General features: G+C 46.0%; 1 protein-coding gene across 2 annotated transcripts in view; it reads right to left on the reverse strand.

The window, feature by feature from the left end:
- The window catches only part of MIS18BP1 (MIS18 binding protein 1), a 197536-nt gene that overhangs the window by 39214 nt on the left and 136706 nt on the right, over positions 1-21616 (reverse strand). For both annotated transcript variants that reach the window (XM_069734982.1, XM_069734973.1), the window contains 2 exons: positions 15493-20086; positions 9501-9676 (listed from right to left, as the gene is read on the reverse strand). In XM_069734982.1, the coding sequence (XP_069591083.1) occupies positions 9501-9676; positions 15493-20086 (4770 nt within the window). The remainder of the gene's footprint in view (positions 1-9500; positions 9677-15492; positions 20087-21616) is intronic.

A 21616-nucleotide genomic window follows, 5' to 3' on the forward strand; every position in this document is an offset into this window, starting at 1 on the left:
TGACCCCAGAGCTTATATGCTGGATCAGCCGAGTGTGCATGTACAAAAGTGTGTAAATGGGACTAATCCGCTGCCTGACCCCGAAGCTTATATGACGGATCAGCCGAGCATGCATGTACGAGTGCGCAGACACAACTAATCCGCTGCCTGACCCCAGAACTTATAGGGCAAATCAGCCAAGCGTGCATATACAAGGGTGTGCAGGTGGGAATAAGCCACTGTCTGACCCCAGAACTTATAGGGCGGATCAGCTGAACGTGCATATACAAGAGAGTGTGCAGGCGGGAATAAGCTGCTGCCTGACCCCAGAGCTTATATGACCGATCAGCCGAGCGTGTAAGTACGAGTGTGCAGACAAGACTAATCCACTGCTCGACCCCAGAACTTATAGGGCGGATCAGCCGAACGTGCATATACAAGAGTAAGCAGGCGGGAATAAGCAGCAGCCTGACTCCAGAGCTTATATGACAGATCAGCCGAGCGTGCATGTACGAGTGTGCAGATGCAACTAATCCGATGCCTGACCCTAGTGCTTACATGGTGGAGTAGCCGAGCGTGCAGACGGGACAATTCCGATGTCTGACCCCAGAACTTTTAGGGCAGATCAGACGAACGTGCATATACAAGAGTGTGCAGGCGGGAATAAGCCGCAGCCTGACTCCAGAGCTTATATGACGGATCAGCGAAGCACGCATGTATGAGTGTGCAGACAGGACTAATCCGATGCCTGACCCCACAGCTTATAGCGCGGATCAGCATAGCCTGCATGTACGAGTGTGAAGACGGGAAAACGCAGCTGCAGGATGCCCCTCAGGTGGCAGCTCATCTACCATGAAAACAAGAGGATTAGCTGTGTTGAAATACAACATGTCTCATCCTTCTTTCCCCGCCATCTGCTACTGATGGAAAGTCAGGACACCCCCTATAAACAGATATTCGTCTGGTCCTATCAAAATTGGCCGGTCTGGACACTTTACCCTTAAAAGCTCATACAAATGACAGAGCCGTGACTACAAAGCCATTTCGGTAGGATATGGAGGCTCATGGAAAATCTTAGAAATATCTGCCTCCGGTTAGAGGAAGTCTCATCAGACTTATGCTTCTCAACCTGAGGGCAGCATAAAAAAAATGGGACCAGATTCCAGTGCTGCGTCACTTACTGGGCTCTTTGCTGTGGTTGTGTCAAGGTGAAAATATATATCTTTATACTCTTTGTATTTTTATATATTCTTATGCTGTGAAACAATACGTTTTTCCCCTTTATGTTTGCTAATGCAAATTTAACTGTATGTAACATGGCTGCCAGTATTCACCTTTGCCCTAAATTCTGATTCTGCTAAAGAAGCAAGTTACACATTCCAGAAGCCAAGTATCGTTTCTGGTGAAATGGAAACTTAAAGTGACGTGGAGGAAGGAGGATCTATCAGATGATGTCAGAGCCAACCAGAAAGACTGAATACTAGATACATTGCTTAAACCCTGCCTATCCCCGCCCTCTGCACACCTTCCCCCAATAGATCATATAATGTTGTGCATTAGGAAATAAAGTCAGTTGCTGTGACGTTGCTACACCTTGTAGACACACGAGCATGCAATGAGTTTCAACCAGCTTTTGTCTGACTCATTTTTCACTCCGGTACCAATGCTCTTATTCTGATTTGGAATGACTGGTGAAGGAAGGATATTGTCGTGACGACCCCGACAGTTGTATGTGCTGCAGCTCTGCCAGTATTCTCAGTATGGAGCTCTGTATAATCCTGCCTCTGACTGACAGCCATCTTCCTTCACTGTTCATAGGAAGAAAGCAGCCACTAACTGTGGGGGACGGAGACAACCAGAGCACATGAATATCGAGGGCTCAATAACAGGAGCTCGGGACTGATAACACTGGCAGTGCTGCAGCAGATACAACTACAGCAAGGGGACCAGTGAGTGACCCCACGCTGGAATCAGGGTCTCTGCCCCTATATGATTGTGCATTCACATGGAGAAGCAAACTCTAATTAAGGTTATCCAGGAGTCATTAAAGGGAAGGTACCGCGTTTGTAGATCATTAATTAATCAATGTAATGTAGCATAACATGCTGTTATAACCCAGATTTGAATGCATGTAAAACAGATTTCGTGTGATATATGAGTAGAAAGAATGCACTGGGGGCTGACATCTTGGTTTTGCAGCAGTAGCACGTCACTATCAGTGTCAGATTACGGCACCCCATGGACATAGGAGATAATAGACCGGCTCGGACCCCATCTGTAACATTGCAGCAGCATTAGCAGTGAGCTGGGCACGCCTCTGTGGGCTGCACAACTCACTGCTGTAGGTGTGACTAGCTGCCATTTTATTAGAGCCCTGTGCTATCTGCCGAGCTCCACTTGCTCTCTATCACAGGAGAGAAGAAGCCCACACTGCTCCTCTGTACTCCAGGCACTGCAGGTTCTGGGCAGACATCCTCTGCTCTCACACTCTGCCGTGTGCTTCTCCTGCTCTGTCTCCGCCTCCTCACTTGCACAGAGTCCCAGTGATCTCCGGTAAACTGCACTCTCCCCATGTGTCGCTCTCCCTCTCTGTGCGGCGTGGGGGGGTCTCTGTGCGGCGTGGGAGGGTCCCTGTGCGGCGTGGGGGGGGGGGTCCCTGTGCGGCGTGGGGGGGGGGGTCTCTGTGCGGCGTGGGGCGGGTCTCTGTGCGGCGTGGGGAGGTCTCTGTGCGGCGTGGGGAGGTCTCTGTGCGGCGTGGGGAGGTCTCTGTGCGGCGTGGGGAGGTCTCTGTGCGGCGTGGGGGGGGTCTCTGTGCGGCGTGGGGGGGGTCTCTGTGCGGCGTGGGGGGGTCTCTGTGCGGCGTGGGGGGGTCTCTGTGCGGCGTGGGGGGTCTCTGCGGCGTTGGGGGATCTCTGTGCGGCGTGGGGGGGTCTCTGTGCGGCGTCGGGGGATCTCTGTGCGGCGTCGGGGGATCTCTGTGCGGCATGGGGAGGTCTCTGGGCGGCGTGGGGGGTCTCTGGGCGGCGTGGGGGGTCTCTGGGCAGCGTGGGGGGTCTCTGGGCGGCGTGGGGGGGTCTCTGGGCGGCGTGGGGGGGTCTCTGGGCGGCGTGGGGGGGTCTCTGGGCGGCGTGGGGGGGTCTCTGGGCGGCGTGGGGGGTCTCTGTGCGGCGTGGGGGGTCTCTGTGCGGCGTGGGGGGTCTCTGGGCGGCGTGGGGAGGTCTCTGGGCGGCGTGGGGGGCTCTCTGGGCGGCGTGGGGGGATCTCTGGGCGGTGTGGGGGGATCTCTGGGCGGCGTGGGGGGGTCTCTGGGCGGCGTGGGGGGTCTCTGTGCGGCGTGGGGGGTCTGTGCGGCGTTGGGGGATCTCTGGGCGGCGTGGGGGGGTCTCTGTGCGGCGTCGGGGGATCTCTGTGCGGCGTGGGGAGGTCTCTGTGCGGCGTCGGGGGGTCTCTGTGCGGCGTGGGGAGGTCTCTGTGCGGCGTGGGGGGTCTCTGTGCGGCGTGGGGGGGTCTCTGTGCGGCGTGGGGCAGTCTGTGCGGCGTGGGGGGCCTCTGTGCGGCGTGGGGGGGCCTCTGTGCGGCGTGGGGGGATCTCTGGGCGGCGTGGGGGGATCTCTGGGCGGCGTGGGGGGATCTCTGGGCGGCGTGGGGGGGGTCTCTGTGCGGCGTCGGGGGATCTCTGTGCGGCGTCGGGGGGTCTCTGTGCGGCGTGGGGAGGTCTCTGTGCGGCGTGGGGGGTCTCTGTGCGGCGTGGGGGGGTCTCTGTGCGGCGTGGGGGGTCTCTGTGCGGCGTGGGGGGCCTCTGTGCGGCGTGGGGGGGCCTCTGTGCGGCGTGCGGGGGCCTCTGTGCGGCGTGGGGGGGCCTCTGTGCGGCGTGGGGGGGCCTCTGTGCGGCGTGGGGGGGGTCTCTGTGCGACGTGGGGGGGTCTCTATGCGTGTATGCAAGCATCGTCCGATGGGACTACAAGTCCCATCGGACGATGCCTGCTACAATGACAGTGATTGACACATTAGCCAATTATGGGACAGTAATAGTCCCATCATCCGGCTAATGTGTTGAATGAAAAAAAAAAAACACTCCATACATACATGCCACATACATGCTACATACAATACATTACATACATATATATATAGACATACAGTACATTAAACATAGATTTCATACTCACCATTACTTGTCACTTTGTTCCCCGAAGCCAGTGTCATCTGTAAAAAAAATATTAAAAAAACAAACAATCAATATACTCCCTGTCCGCAGAAATCCACGAGTGTCCCACGACGATCTCCCGTGGAGAGCAGCAGCATCAGATAATGCGACTGCTCTCTAGGGGCTCCAGGAACACAATGACAGCAGGAACGTATCCTTCCACCACTGTATTCCTCCGCCGCTGTAAAATAAAAAAGTCCCTAGTCTCACTTTATGCCATTGGTGTATGAGAAATTTTCCCATGCAGCAATTGCCATAAAGTGAGACCTTGTCCTAAGGTAACCTCTCAGTGATGCACTGTAGGAGCCATTGCCTCCTGTCAGTGTGTCACTGAGGGTCCTATAGAGCAGTGACATCACCCGATGTCACTGTTCTATAGGGGAGATCGTCGTGGGACACTCGATATTAATTGGACTACGGCGGACAGGTAGTATACGGTTTATTATTTTACGTTCTTTGCAGGCGCTGAAGTATGGTAAGTATGGTGAAATGAAGAATATTAAAATACTTTTTTCCTAATGTGTGCGTGTTTTTTTTTAACCCTTTCTTACTATTGGATTAATAACGGATAGGCGTCTTATTGACGCCTCTCCGTTATTAACCCGGCTTAATGTCACCTTACAATAGCAAGGTGACATTAACCCTTCATTACCCCATATCCCACCGCTACACGGGAGTGGGAAGAGAGGGGCTAAGTGCCGGAATTGGCGCATCTTACAGATGCGCCATTTCTGGGGCGGCTGCGGACTGGTATTTGTAGCCTGGGGGGGGGCCAATATCCATGGCCCCTCTCTAGGCTATGAATATCAGCCTGCAGCTGTCTGCGTAGCCTTTCTGGCTATAAAATATAGGGGGACCCCACGCAATTTTTTTTTTTGGGGTCCCCTTATTTTAATAGCCAGTAAAGGCTACACAGACAGCTGTGGGCTGATATTCATAGCAGGCTACAGATATTGGCCCCCGGTCGTCGGCTTTCCCCCTCTGGCGCAGAAAATTGCACGGGCGCCCACGCGGTGTTTTTTTTGTTTTTTTTTTTTAATTCAACCCTCACAAAGGCCTCTTTCACACTTGCGTCGGTACGAGTCCGTCGCTATGCGTCGGGCCGACGTACCGACGCACGTTGTGAAATTTGTGCCCGACGTGGGCAGCGGATGCAGTTTTTCAACACATCCACTGCCCATTCTGAAGTCTAGAAGGAGGGGGCGGAGTTTTGGCAGCGCATGCGCGGTAGAAAATGGCGGACGCGCTGGACAAAAAAAGTTCACTTGAACGTTTTTTCGTGCCGACGGTCCGCCAAAACACGACGGATCCGTTGCACGATGGACGCGACCACGCGACGTGTGGCCATCCGTCACGATCTGTCGCTAATACAAGTTTATGGGAAAAAAACGCATCCTGCGAGCACATTTGCAGAATCCGTTTTTTTTTCGCCAGATCCGTTTTTTCCACCGGATCCATTTTTTCCGCCGGATCCGTTTTTTCCCGCCGGATCCATTTTTTCCTGCTGGATCCGTTTTTTCCCGCCGGATCCATTTTTTCCTGCTGGATCCGTTTTCACGCCGGATCCGTTTTTTCACGCCGGATCCGTTTTTTTCAACAATTTCCTTTTTTTTCTGTCAGATCAGTTTTTTTTCCCATCGGATCCTTTTTTTTCCCGCCTGATCCGTCTTTTCCCGCCGGATCAGTTTTTTCCCGCCGGATCAGTTTTTTTCCACAATTTCCTTTTATTTCTGCCAGATCAGTTTATTTTCCATCGGATCCTTTTTATCCCGCCTGATCTGTTTTTTCCCGCCAGATCCGTTTTTTCCCACCAGATCCGTTTTTTTTTCCACAAGTTCTTTTTTTTTTCATCTGCCAGTTCCGTTTTTTCCCGCCGGATCCGTTTTTTTCCACAATTTCCTTTTTTTTCTGCCAGATCAGGTTTTTTTTTCCATCGGATCCTTTTTTTCCGCCTTATCCGTTTTTTTCCGCCTTATCAGTTTTTTTCCGCCTTATCCGTTTTTTTTCCGCCTTATCCGTTTTTTTTCTGCCAGATCAGTTTTTTTTCCATCGGATCCTTTTTTTTCCCGCCGGATCCGTTTTTTTCCCACAAGTTCCTTTTTTTCTGCCAGATCAGTTTTATCCGCCAGATCAGTTTTTTCCGCCGGATCAGTTTTTTCACGCCAGATCCGTTTTTTTTCCCCAATTTACTTTTTTTTGTGCCAGATCAGTTTTTTTTCGCCGGATCCGTTATTTTATCATTGAGTTGTATTAGCGCCGGATGACCACACGTTTCATCCGTTTTTTGCAGGATCCGTCAAAACAGCTGTTTCCGCCGGACGGAAAACACATACAGAGGAACAGTTGAATCGCGATCTCACCTGTCGCTATTGCGGGCACATGTCAGTCATGTTTTTTTCTATTGGCAGATTGGGCGATTCTGAACGCGGCGATACTAAATATGTGTAGGTTTGATTTTTTTATTGTTTTATTTTTGATGGGGCAAAAGGGGGGTGATTTAAACGTTAATTTTTTTTCATATTTTTAAAAACGTTTTTTTTTACATTTGCCATGCTTCAATAGCCTCCATGGGAAGCTAGAAGCTGGCACAACTCGATCGGCTCAGCTACATAGCAGCGATCATCAGATTGCTGCTCCGTAGCTGAATTACAGGCTTGCTATGAGCGCCGACCACAGGGAGGCGCTCACAGCAGGCCGGCATCAGTAGCTATAGAGGTCTCAAGGACCTCTATGGTTACCATCCTGACGCATCGCCAACCCCTGATCATGTGACGGGGGTGGACGATACGCCCATTTCTGGCCGCGCGGCTGGAAGCGGTAGTTAAATGCCGCTGTCAGCATTTGACAGCGGCATTTAACAGGTTAATAGCGGCGGGTGAATTGCGATTTCACCTGCCGCTATTGCGCGCACATGTCAGCTGTACAAAACAGCCGACATGTCGTGACTTTGATGTGGGCTCAGCGCCGGAGCCCACATCAAAGGAGGAGACACGACATGCGCAGAACATGTTGCGTTTTTTACTGCGATGTGTTTTTCCCCCCAGAAAAAACGCAACATATGCACAAAAATTGCGGAATGCATTATAAATGATGGGATGCATATGTATGCATTTTTAAATTGCTTTTATCACATTTTTATAGCGAACAAACGCAAAAAAATGCAAAAAATCCTGAACGTGTGCACACAGCCTCAAGGTGTATCTCCCCATCACACTCCTTATGTGTCTCACTCATCATACTTCACGTCTCTTTCTCTCCTATCAGTCACTCTTAGGCCGGGGACACACACAACGTACAAAAAAAAGGTCCATTTTTGATGGACGAGAATCGCACAAATGTTACCAAAACAGTGATCCGTGTGCAGTGCGAGGATGCGATTTTCTCGCATCCAATGATCCGTTTTGCATCCGTGTGACATCCGTATGGCGTCCGTATGGTGAGATTTTCTCACACACTTGCAAAATGAGCAAATAATGGCTGAGCCTTTCCTGTCACCTGCCCAATGCCTGAGAATTTCTCGCACGTCACACTGATGGTCCGTGTGCTGTGCGATTTTTTTCTCACCCCCATAGACTTTCATTGGCGATTCTCGGCCGAGATATGCTGAGAATTGCAGCATGCTGCGATTTCACTCGGATCCTGAATACGGCCGAGAGAATATCGGATGATGGGAGCTGCCCCATAGATTAACATAGGGACGAGTGCTATGCGATTTTTTTTATCGCATTGCACTCGTCCGTATTGCGGTCTAGTGTGACCCCGGCCTTAGCCATACAATGCATCTCTCCCCTCCCTCCATAATGCCTGGCCATTCACTGCAGAGCTGGAGCTCCCAGACAGCTCCTAATGCTGCTCCATGCACACCACATGTCTTCACTCTTCTTGGGTCCAGATGCTGCTGAGTCCACTGTGTTCTGCTCCTCTGATGCAGTAACTGCTGGTGATAGCAGGTCACAGGGCAGTCACACACAAAATGGTGCTGCCCTGTGATGCTGCTCTTCATTCTTACTGTTGGGGCAGTAACTGCTGACATCGCCATTTCCCTCCCCTTTTGGGTGGTCTAATATCCCTGGGGCAGAGCTGCTAAATCTTACTATAGCTGCTTGAGGTCTAAAACGGAAAATGCTCCCCCTAGTGGTAAATATGTATATTTGTAGAAAAATATATCATATTTTTCATATAGAAATGTTTGCAAACAGTGCAAACATTGCATTAATACATTTTAATTACTATTTTAAGCTTAATTTCACAAAAAAACAAAAATACGAGAAAACTGGTGGCACCTTCCCTTTAAGTCAATTCTTCCTATAATGGAAGGTTGTACATTTCGTCTGCTTTCTCCATCAATTCATTGTGGATTTTAAGACCTCTGTTTGCTGGGACCCTTCACAGCTTACTTCTAGGAGCAGGGCTCATCACAGTACAGCTATCAGTTGTGCGCATCACATTGACCAGGATGAAGAAGTAGAAATATAATAAATGAAGCTAAGTGACCAGACAATCGCACCAGTGATAGCTCCATCACATATAGTGCCAATATCAGCTCCTTGGTAAGCAGAGCTACAGAAGCAACGATGGTCCTGTTAGATCATTAATCAGTGCACTTTCTGGGAAGAAAATCTCCAAAACAGCAGCCTATCAGCAATCCACACAAATGCTGAAGTTTATGTAACACAACCTGTGCACAAAATACAAATCCTGCATTTTCGGAAATTCTCACAAACACTTGTATCACCAAGGAAAAACATAAAACCTCACCGAACCTTAGGGTATGTGCACATGATGCAGATTTAGTGCAGAATTGGTGCAGAACTGCAGCAGATTTTTCTGCTGCAGAAATGCTGCAGAACTGCACAGTACAATGTAAATCAATGTGAAAAAAAAAGCTGTGCACATGGTGCAGAAAAATCTGCGCAGAAACGCTGCAGATTTCAAAGAACTGCACGTCACTTCTTTTGTGCAGTTCTGCAGCAGATTTTTCTGCACAGCTTTTTTTTCACATTGTACTGCACAGAAACTGCATCAAATCTGCAAATGCAGATTTAGTGCAGAAAATTCTGCACCACATTTCCTACTTGTGCACATAGATCTACTTTGTTATTTTGGCTTAAGTGCTAAAAAGGTAAGTTCACCATGACCACCAGAGCCTGCGGGAAATAGGGGCACCAAATGGCATCTGGATTAAGAACAGTGTGTACCGCTGCCACCCTGTGGTCACTACCTTGTACTACACCCCAACATTTCACCATAAGAGTGAGTCTCACACATACAAGCTCTTATTCTACCAATTTTTCTTAGAAGTTACGGTCATTACTTTCTTGCTTCTTTTTCTTGCTTGCATTGACTCTCTTCTTGGGTGGCGCTCTCGATGGCTTAGCCTGCTGTCTTTCCAGGTACTTCTCATTGCACTCTTCTGCTGAGCGGCTTCCCACAGCCATGGCGACGTCCAGCCAGAATCCTTTCTTGTGCTTTGGTAGTGAGGACACAGCTCTACATGAAACATAAAATTATGAATGAAAGTCCTCATTCCCCTAATTCTACACATTATACTGGGCCTTAAAGGTGACCCTGCAGTAAAGATTGCATTGAACTCTCCTAAAGAGACACCATGCGTGCGTCAGGTCACAACACACGTCATAGCACCTTAACCCCTTCCCGACCCATGACGCCACGAAGACGTCATGAAAGTCGGTGCCAATCCGACCCATGACGCCTATGTGGCGTCATGGAAAGATCGCGTCCCTGCAAATCGGGTGAAAGGGTTAACTCCCATTTCACCCGATCTGCAGGGACAGGGGGAGTGGCTTCACCCCCCCGCGGCTACGATCGCTCTGATTGGCTGTTGAAAGTGAAACTGCCAATCAGAGTGATTTGTAATATTTCACCTATTATAACTGGTGAAATATTACAATCCAGCCATGGCCGATGCTGCAATATCATCGGCCATGGCTGGAAACACTAATGTGCCCCCACCCATCGCCCCCCCCCCCAGCCCTCCGATCTGTCGGGTACACTGTACACTGCTCCGGCTCCCCTCCGTCCTGTGCTCCGCTCCCCCCGTGCTCTTGTCCGCTCCCCCCGTGCTCCAATCACCCTGCCCGTGCTCCAATCACCCCCCCCCCTGCACTCCGATCCACCCCCCCCCCCCCCCCCCGTGCTCCGTTCCAACCCCCCCCCCCCCCCCCGTGCTCCGTTCCGCCCCAAACCCCCGTGCTCTGTTCCACCCCTCCCGCACTCCGTTCCACCCCCCATGCTCCATTCCCTTTCCCCCCCATCATACTTACCGATCCTGCCGGGGTCCGTCCGTCTTCTCCCTGGGCGCCGCCATCTTCCAAAATGGCGGGCGCATGCGCAGTGCGCCCGCCGAATCTGCCGGCCGGCAGATTCGTTCCAAAGTGCATTTTGATCACTGAGATATAATCTCAGTGATCAAAATAAAAAAAAATAATAAATGACCCCCCCCTTTGTCACCCCCATAGGTAGGGACAATAAAAAAATAAAGTATTTTTTTCCCCCACTAATGTTAGAATAGGGTTAGGGCTAGGGTTAAGGTTAGGGCTAGGGTTAGGGGTAGGGTTAGGGGTAAGGTTAGGGGTAGGGTTAGGGCTAGGGTTTCGGTATGTGCACACGTTTTCTGGTCCTCTGCGGATTTTTCTGCTGCGGATTTGATAAATCCGCAGTGCTAAACCGCTGCGGATTTATGGCGGATTTACCGCGTTTTTTCTGCGCATTTCACTGCGGTTTTACAACTGCGATTTTCTATTTGAGCAGTTGTAAAACCGCTGCGGAATCCGCACAAAGAAGTGACATGCTGCGGAATGTAAACCGCTGCGTTTCCGTGCAGTTTTTCCACAGCATGTGTACAGCGATTTTTGTTTCCCATAGGTTTACATTGAACTGTAAACTCATGGGAAACTGCTGCGGATCCGCAGTGTTTTCCGCAGCGTGTGCACATACCTTTAGAATTAGACTATGGGCACACGGTGCGGATTTGGCTGCGGATTGGCCGCTGCGGATTCGCAGCAGTGTTCCATCAGGTTTACAGTACCATGTATACCTATGGAAAACCAAATTCGCTGTGCCCATGGTGCGGAAAATACCGCGCGGGAACGCTGCGTTGTATTTTCCGCAGCATGTCAATTCTTTGTGCGGATTCCGCAGCGTTTTACACCTGTTCCTCAATAGGAATCCGCAGGTGAAATCCGCACAAAAAACACTGGAAATCCGCGGAAAATCCGCAGGTAAAACGCAGTGTCTTTTACCTGCGGATTTTTCAAAAATGATGCTGAAAAATCTCACACGAATCCGCAACGTGGGCACATAGCCTTAGGGTTAGGGTTGGAATTAGGGTTGTGGTTAGGGGTGTGATTAGGGTTATGGCTACATTTGGGATTAGAGTTAGGGGTGTGTTGGGGTTAGTGTTGGAGGTAGAATTGAGGTGTTACCACTGTTTAGGCACATCAGGGGTCTCCAAAAGCAACATGGCGCCACCATTGATTCCAGCCAATCTCGTATTCAAAAAGTCAAATGGTGCTCCCTCAATTCCGAGCCCCGACGTGTGCCCAAACAGTGGTTTACCCCCCACATATGGGGTACCAGCATACTCAGGATAAACTGCGCAAAAATTACTGGGGTCCAATTTCTCCTGTTACCCTTGTGAAAATAAAAAAATGCTTGCTAAAACATCATTTTTGAGGAAAGAAAAGTGATTTTTTTATTTTCACGGCTCTGCGTTGTAAACGTCTGTGAAGCACTTGGGGGTTCAAAGTGCTCACCACACATCTAGATAAGTTCCTTTCGGGGTCTAGTTTCCAAAATGGGGTCACTTGTGGGGGGTTTCTACTGTTAAGCCACATCAGGGGCTCTGCAAACGCAACGTGACGCCCACAGAGCATTCCATCAAAGTCTGCATTTCAAAACGTCACTACTTCACTTCCGAGCCCCGCCATGTGCCCAAACAGTGGTTTACCCCCACATATGAGGAATCAGCGTACTCAGGAGAAACTGGACAACAACTTTTGGGGTCAAATTTCTCCTGTTACCCTTTGTAAAATAAAAAATTGCAGGCTAAAAGATCATTTTTGAGAAAATAATGTTTTGTTTTTTTATTTTCATGGCTCTGCGTTATAAACTTCTGTGAAGCACTTGGGGGTTCAAAGTCCTCAACACACATCTAGATTACTTCCTTTGGGGGTCTAGTTTCCAAAATGGGGTCATTTCTGGGGGATCTCCAATGTTTAGGCACACAGGGGCTCTCCAAACGTGACATGGTGTCCGCTAATGATTGGAGCTAATTTTCCATTTAAAAAGCCAAATGGCGTGCCTTTCCTTCAGAGCCCTGCCGTGCGCCCAAACAGTGGTTTACCCCCACATATGGGGTATCAGCGTACTCAGGACAAACTGGACAACAACATTTGGGGTCCAATTTCTCCTATTACCCTTGGCAAAATAGGAAATTCCAGGCTAAAAAATCATTTTTGAGGAAAGGAAAATTATTTTTTATTTTCATGGCTCTGCGTTATAAACTTCTGTGAAGCACCTGGGGGTTTAAAGTGCTCAATATGCATCTAGATAAGTTCCTTGGGGGGTCTAGTTTCCAAAATGGGGTCACTTGTGGGGGAGCTCCAATGCATAGGCACACAGGGGCTCTCCAAACGCGACATGGTGTCCGCTAACAATTGGAGCTAATTTTCCATTCAAAAAGTCAAATGGCACGCCTTCCCTTCCGAGCCCTGCTGAGTGCCCAAACAGTGGTTTAACCCCACATATGAGGTATCGGCGTACTCGGGAGAAATTGCCCAACAAATTTTATGATCCATTTTATCCTATTGCCCATGTGAAAATGAAAAAATTGAGGCGAAAAGAATTTTTTTGTGAAAATAAAGTACTTTTTCATTTTTACAGATCAATTTGTGAAGCACCTGAGGGTTTAAAGTGCTCAATATGCATCTAGATAAGTTCCTTGGGGGGGTCTAGTTTCCAAAATGGGGTCACTTGTGGGGGAGCGCCAATGTTTAGGCACACAGGGGTTCTCCAAATGCGACATGGTGTCCGCTAAAGAGTGGAGCCAATTTTTCATTCAAAAAGTCAAATGGCGCTCCTTCCCTTCAAAGCCCTGCCGTGCGCCCAAACAGTGGTTTACCCCCCACATATGAGGTATCAGCGTACTCAGGACAAATTGGACAACTTTCGTGGTTCAGTTTCTCCTTTTACCATTGGGAAAATAAAAAAATTGTTGCTAAAAGATAATTTTTGTGACTAAAAAGTTAAATGTTCATTTTTTCCTTCCATGTTGCTTCTGCTGCTGTGAAGCACCTGAAGGGTTAATAAACTTCTTGAATGTGGTTTTGAGTACCTTGAGGGGTGCAGTTTTTAGAATGGTGTCACTTTTGGGTATTTTCAGCCATATAGACCCCTCAAACTGACTTCAAATGTGAGGTGGTCCCTAAAAAAAAATGGTTTTGTAAATTTCGTTGTAAAAATGAGAACTCGCTGGTCAAATTTTAACCCTTATAACTTCCTAGCAAAAAAAATGTTGTTTCCAAAATTGTGCTGATGTAAAGTATACATGTGGGAAATGTTATTTATTAACTATTTTGTGTCACATAACTCTCTGGTTTAACAGAATAAAAATTCAAAATGTGAAAATTGCGAAATTTTTAAAGTTTTCGCCAAATTTCCATTTTTATCACAAATAAACGCAGAATTTATTGACCTAAATTTACCACTAACATGAAGCCCAATATGTCATGAAAAAATCTCAGAACCGCTAGGATCCGTTGAAGCGTTCCTGAGTCATCACCTCATAAAGGGACACTGGTCAGAATTGCAAAAAAACGGCAAGGTCTTTAAGGTCAAAATAGGCTGGGTCATGAAGGGGTTAAAGTCTGAAGTCCCGACCGTGTGAGAGGTTCAGGGATTTTCGCATGAGCGGTGGTGATCGGAAAACGCGGAGGCCGCAGAGGTTACAGTTATGATAAGGATTTTTATATTTTCTGTGGCAGTCCTTTAACTGAATCCGTGCAAAACCGAAGTGCAAAAAAAAAAAAAAAAATAGCAAATGTGGTGGTGAAATATGTATATATATCTATCTATATGTGGTAGTGACAAATGTCTAGGGTTATATGTGTGACTAGTGATAATGTAACATGTGTCCTGAAGGCAAGTCGCACCTAGGTGTTAATAGGTACTTCCTTACTTCCTTGGGACTAGTAGAAATTGTGTCTCCATATCTCACCAGGAGGTCTAGCTAGGGCCAAGAAGAAAGGTAACACTTGACACCTCCTAGGTCTTGGAAGGGAGATGCTAATTGCGGCCTGAGGTTATCTATTCCTGAGAACCTTTTCACAAGTGTCTCAAGGGAAAAATAATATATTCATTAGTAGCGCGGCCGTGGCCAATCAAAAAGCCAGCAATCATGATATTAACCTGAGGGGCTGGTCTAGAAACCTGACCTCCAGACCAAAGTTATAAATTTAGGCTGCAGACAGAGAATTGTGTTCACATGATGGGTGCAGCCTGAGAAGCTGGTGTGATCCAATCTACATCGTCCTACCCTCAGGGAGCAGAAAGCAACTACCAGTTAGATAATTTCTGCATGTTTCTCCTCTTTATATTATACTGTTTTGCATAAGTTGTATGCCTTTTTATTATCATATTTTTATACCTTTTTCTTATTGTAAGCATTGAACCTTTTGTTATTAAAGTATAAAACGTTAACAAGTTGAACCTTGAATGTTCTAAAAGACTCCATAGCCTAAGGTGTGTGAGCCTTATGAGTGATAGACATTATTAGTATTATTAGTTCCGGGACTCATCGCCCATGTATTTGGTGAGTGGTGGCAGCGTGTATGAGCGGGTGTGTGGCCTGGGTCGGTGTGTGATTTATGCTCCCATTACAGCATAGGACAGAGGTTGAATGCTGGACTGAGAGTGGGGAGATAGATTAACCCTTGCAGGCACAACCTCAAGTCACGTATGAGAGCAGGCACGTGATGAACAAGTGACACCACGAAGAAGGGATCCGTGACAGTGACTCACTGCAAAATTTTACTAATTTAATTCCTCATCTCTACAAATGACATTGAAAATTTTGGAATTGCAACAAAGTCACAAACACTTTCCGTTGGGGAGTGAAAAGTGAAAAATCAGCTCTGGACAAAAGTGCGATATCTAAATGGGAGCCCCATTTATAAAATCAGAATATACATTTGGTGCAAATAACAGAAGTGCAGCCACAAACAAAACAGACTTGAAATATTTCTCTTGTGATTTACTCCCCATAAGCATTACCAGCACATACTCACTTGTAAAGTCTGTGCACTTCTTTTTCTGTCCATTCCTCTTCACGGTTTATTGCTTTGAACGGATTAAGAGGCATCCACCTCTTTGAGGAGCTTACAGTCGAGCTGTTCCTCTGTGGTTGACTTTGTTGATCACCTCGAGAATAGACATTCTTGGTGACATTTTTGGTAGCCTTCGGTTTCTTTTGTCCTGCCACTTTGCGGTCCTCATTTTCCTTCTCGATACCTCTAGATTCAGTGCCCAAGATTCCTCGTGCATTGGGTTTAAACTTTTTTGAGTTCCTCTGAGGACTTATGGGGTTTTCTTGTAGTTTCTCGAAGTCGTTTTCCAGTCCAGATAAACGTTCCCAGGAGGTTGCTGGATGATGTTGCCTTCTAGTTGGGGCAGGAGTGGGAGCTATAGCTCTTTTATTAAACCTAGGCAAACTTAGCTCCTTCCATGAATTATTTTCATCGTCCTCAGAAGATGAATTACTCACTGGCTCCACCAAAAATGACATATTTCCAGTTTTTGACAGACTGGATTCTGATGACATCTTTTGAGGACTTGCAGAAGCAAGCAGATTACCTTCATCATTTTGTTTCTGCTGTTCTGGACGAGAGAGAGATTGCTCTTGTCTTCTACTTGAGGCAATGTCAGGAGTTGGTTGTCTTTTTCCTTCACAATATCGTCTAGAGTCTCTTCCTGATGAAGCTTCCTCTTCTGAATCTTGAGATTCTGCTGGAGTACTCCATAGTTTGGTAGAACGGGTAGATTGATTTCTTTCTGGGGCTGGTTCAGTAGGTGATTGCTTCTTTTGGGCACTAGTCTGTTGACTAGAAACCTTTCTAAATATTTTCTTGTCTTCCAAGCTGATCTGTTTTTGTGCAGTCTTCTGTTTCAGCCAAGTTTTATCAATTTGCCTTGACTTGTTTCTGGTTGTCAGCTCCTGTTCTGAATCTTGAAATTCCAGTGATCCAATGTTTTTTTGAAGTTTTAGAGTATTAGCCGTTGGCCTGGGCATCTTTCTCGATATCTGTTCTTCTTCAGACTCTTCAGAATCTCCCAATCCATTCTGCGTTTGTGCCAGACATGATGGTAGTGTCTGTTCCTTTTGCGCATTAGCAGCTGTTCTAGACTTCTTTCCAGATACCTGTTTTTCTGAATGTTGAGATCCCAAACCATGTTTTTGCGTCTTTCGAGTATTTGCTGCTTGCCTGGATGACTCTCTCAATATTAGCTGTTCTTCCGAATCTTGAGAATCCAACAAACCAACTTGTTTTTTATTTTGAGCAATGGATCCTTGCCTTGGCGCTTTTGTCAATATTGGCTCCTCTTCCGAATCTGGAGATTCTACCATAATCTGTTTTTGTTTCTTTAGAGCATTAGTGGCAGTTGTATACTCCTTTCCTAATTTCAGTTCAGAATATTTTTTTTTCTTCTTTTGTGCATTTGCTGCTTGCCTGGATGCCTTACTCAATATCAGCTCCTTTTCTGAATCTTCAGATTCTACCAGACCAATCTGTTTTTTTTCAGCATTATTAACAGTTGTAAACTCCTTTCCAGTTATTGGCTCTTCTTCTGAATCTTGAGATTCCACAAAATCATGTTTTTGCTTCTTTCGAGTATTCGTCGCTTGTCTGGAAGCCTCTTTTGATATTGGTTCTCCTTCCGAATCTTGGGGGTTTACCATAACTATCTGTTTTTGTTGTTTCTTTAGAGCATTAGCGACAGTTGTAGATTTCTTTCCCGATTTCCAATCTTCAGAATCTTGAGATTCCAATAGACCAACTTTTTTCTTCTTTTGAGCATTTGCTGCTTGGCTGGATGCCTTTCTCAATATGAGCTCCTCTTCCGAATCTTCAGATTCTACCAAACCAATCTGTTTTTCAGCATTAGCGGAGGTTTTAGACTTCTTTCCAGTTATCAGTTCTTCTGAATCTTGAGATTCCACCAAACCATGTTTTTGTTTCTTTTGAGTATTTGCCGCTTGCTTCGATGCCTTTCTTGATATTGGCGCTCCTTCTGAATCATGAGATTTTACCGTAATCTGTTTTTGTTGTTTCTTTAGAGCATAAGCGGCAGTTGTAGACTCGTTTCCCGATTTTAGTTCTTCAGAATCTAGAGATTCTACCAAATCAATCTGTTTTTGTTTCTTTTGCGAGTTAGTGCTTGTTTTAGACTCCATTTTGGATACTAACTCTTCTTCTGAACCTTTAAATGCCAACAAACTAACTTGTTTTTTCTTTTTTCTAGCACGGAGTCCTTGCCTTGGAACTTTTATCAATATTGGCTCCTCTTCCGAAACTTGATATTCTATCATAGTAATCTGTTTTGTTAGAGCACTAGTGGCAGTTGTAGATTTTCTTCCCAATTTCAGTTCTTCATCAGAATCTTGAGATTCCAATAAACCATTTTTTTTCTTCTTTTGACAATTTGCTGCTTGCCTGGATGCCTCTCTCAATATGAACTCCTCTTCCGAATCTTCAGATTCTACTAAACCAATCTGCTTTTTTTCAACATTGGCAGTTCTAGACTCCTTTCCATTTATCGGATCTTCTTCTGAATCTTGAGATTCCACTAACCCATGTTTCTGTTTCTTTCGAGTATTTGCAGCTTGCCTGGATGCCTTTCTCGATACTGGCCCTTCTTCTGAATCTTGAGAATTGGCAAAAAAAATCTGTGTTAGTTTATTCTGAGATTTCATGGCAGCTCTAGACTTTCTTAATATTGGCTCCTCCTCTGATTCTTGAGAATCAACCATAATCTGTTTTTGTTGTTTCTTTAGAGCATTAGCGGAAGTTGTAGACTCCGTTCCCAATTTCAGTTCTTCAGAATCTTGGAATTCCATTAAACAGTGGTTTTGGTTCCTCTGAGCATTTGTTGCTTGCCCGTTTGCCTTTCTCAATATCGTTTTTTCTTTGGAATCTTCAGATTCTATCAAACCATTCAGCTTTTGCACCATACATAATGTTGTTTTTTGTTTCTTCTGAACATTAGTGGCAGTTCTAAACTCCTGTACAGATATTTTCTCCTCTTTTGAATCTTGAGATTCCACTGTTTTAGAGACTTCAATGTGTTTTTTCTTCTTTCCAGCATTGGCTTTTTGCCTGGGCACCTTTCTCAATAATAGCTCGTCTTCTGAATCTTGAGTGTCAACATAACCAAACCCTTTTTGGTTCTTTTGAGTATTAGTAGCAAATCTAGACTCCTCTCTGGATACTGTTTCTTCTTCAGATTCTTGAGATTCCAGCAAATTTCTCAGCTTTTGTATTACACAAAGTGACTGTTTTTGCTTCTTTTGAGGACTAACCCATTGAGTTAAGTTTTGTCCTGGCCCCAGCTCCTCTTCTGAATCTTCTAATTCCACAAAATTACTTTTCTTTCGGTTCTTGGTGTCCTTTCTTGGCTTGTCTTCTGAATCTGAAGATTCAAAATATCTTTGTTGCAGTTTTGAACGAGGGGGTTGTTTTCTGTGACCTACATCATGTGCTAAATGTCTCTTAAATGACTTATCCACTTCCTTTGAGCTCCATATTGGCATTGACTTTTTTTCAACATCCGGAAACTCTGTGAAAAAAACTACAGGCCTTGCCCGACGGGGTGGCAGTTTTTTCCGTTCATGAACTGCTTTTTCCATGTTTGTGTTTGTTAATCTTCTCAAAACTGGCTCATCTTCTGAATCTAGAGACTCTGCTACATCACTTTGCTTTCCAGGCTTATTATGCAATTCTGTTTTCTGGGATCTAGTCCTCATCTTGGATTCTCTTTCAGAAAAACCTTGCTGTTTAGATTGACTTTGCTCAACGGGCTCAGGAGGAGTTGGCTTCTTAAGTACACCCATTAATATCTTTCTAGAATTCTTCCCGGAAATATTTTCTTCCATCGAATCTTGAGATTCTGTAAATTCAGAGGCAAAACAAGATAAAGGGTTTTTGTGATTATGTTCCATTTTATTGGTGTTCATATCATGGTGATGTCCAGAATCACTGGGCGGCTGTGAAGGACAATTTGATCTCTTCTGATTTTGGGCTCTTTCTTCACAGTTTTTTGCAGATTCATCATCTTTCTTTGACTTCAAAGTGGTAAGAGTTTTCTGATGTGTAGAATGGAAACGATGTCTGCTACCAGAGGTAGCGCTCAATGGCTTTGACTTTTCCTGATAATCACTGGAGCTTGTAGCCAGAGTCTTACTAGCTTTTTTTTCGGGGATTGTTTTCCGCTTGCTTTTAACAGACAAAGAGGAGACCTTTTCTGCTAAGTGCTCCACAACAACAATGCCACCCTCGCCATCGTCCATATCAAAGGTCAAGTTTTTGATTTCTGATGGGTCTTTCCTTCTAGGACCTCTTTGCTTGCCTTTTTCCACATCCAGTTCACTGTCCAACTGACTGCTTTCACCAGTAGACTCATTCAGACTGTTATAATGGACTTTATTCTGTAAACACTTAGATCTTACATCCCTCATGGTGTGCATGGGCGTGATCATCACTTGAAGTGACTTACAAAGGACTTTATTATTTGTTAGCTTTGCTTTGTTAAATCTAGGAGTCTTCAGACCAGTTTTGACTCCGGCCATGAATTTAGGAGTCATTGCATCTAACTGGGGTTGAGCTGCTGAAGAAAAACAAAAGGAGGAGAAAAGAAATACATTTGTGAATGGCGAGTCATTTCACTCTAAAGCACCTTTTCTTAAAACGTTCCTCTTTTCGTCTTCCTGAAAAACGTATGACTAAAGAAACCACTCCCCTTGTCGATAAGGTGCGTTCATACGCAATCTGACAGTCAGGGGTGGTTCGACAGTGTCCACAATTATAGGGAAAGGGTAACCATAAAGTAACTTGAAATATAGACATATTTCCAGGAGGAATAATAAAGGAACAGAAAAGATTTAGAAAACAAGATTCTCCAAAACTGATATTTTATGAGGAAAGTCAGACAAACTAACATGTCCTCTTTAACCTTCACCCCTTGAGCAATTTTCTGCTTTCGTTTTTCCCTCCACTTCTTCCAGGAGCCATATTTCTTTTATTTTTCTGTCCACAGAGCCGTATGAGGGCTTGTTTTTTGTGTGACAAATTGAAATTTTGAATGAAACCATTAATTTTATCATGTGATGCACTTGAATGCAGGAACAAAATTCCAAGTGTGATGAAATTGCCCCCCAAAAAGTCTTCGCTACTTACCGGTAACTGTATTTTTCTGAGCCCATGACAGCACCACAAGAGAGGGGATCCGCCCTTCGGGGACAGGAAACCTACAGATGCAAAAGGGCGGCATTTCTCCCACGCATCAGTTGGATTACAGAGCCCGAGAAGACCACCATGGTTAATGGCAAAAATATCTACAATACCCTAACAAAAAAACAATTTCACACACGTGAAAACTTATAAGAGGAAGAAGTGCAAACCCACATGTGAAGGGAGGGAATCTAAGGGTGCTCTCATGGGCTCAGAAAAATACCATTACCAGTAAGTAACAGACTTTATTCGGTCTCTCATGACAGCACCACAAGAGAATTACAGAGAGGTAATAACTGCCTTAGGGAGGGACCACAGCCTGCAGTATCCTTATACTAAAGGTGAGATCTGAGGAAGCACCCATATACAACCTGTAATGATTATAAAAGGTGAAAGGAGAAGACCATGTGGCTGCCTTACATATCTGGTCGATGGAGACCTCCGACCTCTCCGCGCATGAGGTTACCATGGCTCGAGTGGAATGCACCCTTAGCCCCTCCAGTGCTGGCCTGCTACTAGATGTATATGCTAAAGAAATATCCTCCCTAATCCACCTAGCTAAAGTACTGTGACACCCTAAGACCCTTCCTGGCACCCTGGAAGGATACAAACAAGGCATCATCGTTCTGCCAAGGATTAGCGACCGATAGATACTCTAGCAGGCATCTCATAACATCTAAAGTATGGAGCTTCATTTCTTTCTGGTTAGTAGAATTGGGCAGGAAAGAAGGGAGAACTATCTCCTGCGACCTGTGGAATTTGGAGGCTATCTCGTGCAAGTAAGCTGGATCTGGCCTAAGCACTACCCTGTCATCCAGGAACTGTGTATATGGAGGGAGTCTAGAAAGAGCCTGGATATCACTCACCCTCTGCGTCAATGTTAAAGCAACCAAGAAGGCTACCTTGA

Source organism: Ranitomeya imitator, chromosome 1 (assembly GCF_032444005.1).
Source record: "Ranitomeya imitator isolate aRanImi1 chromosome 1, aRanImi1.pri, whole genome shotgun sequence".
Taxonomy (NCBI): Eukaryota; Metazoa; Chordata; class Amphibia; order Anura; family Dendrobatidae; genus Ranitomeya; species Ranitomeya imitator.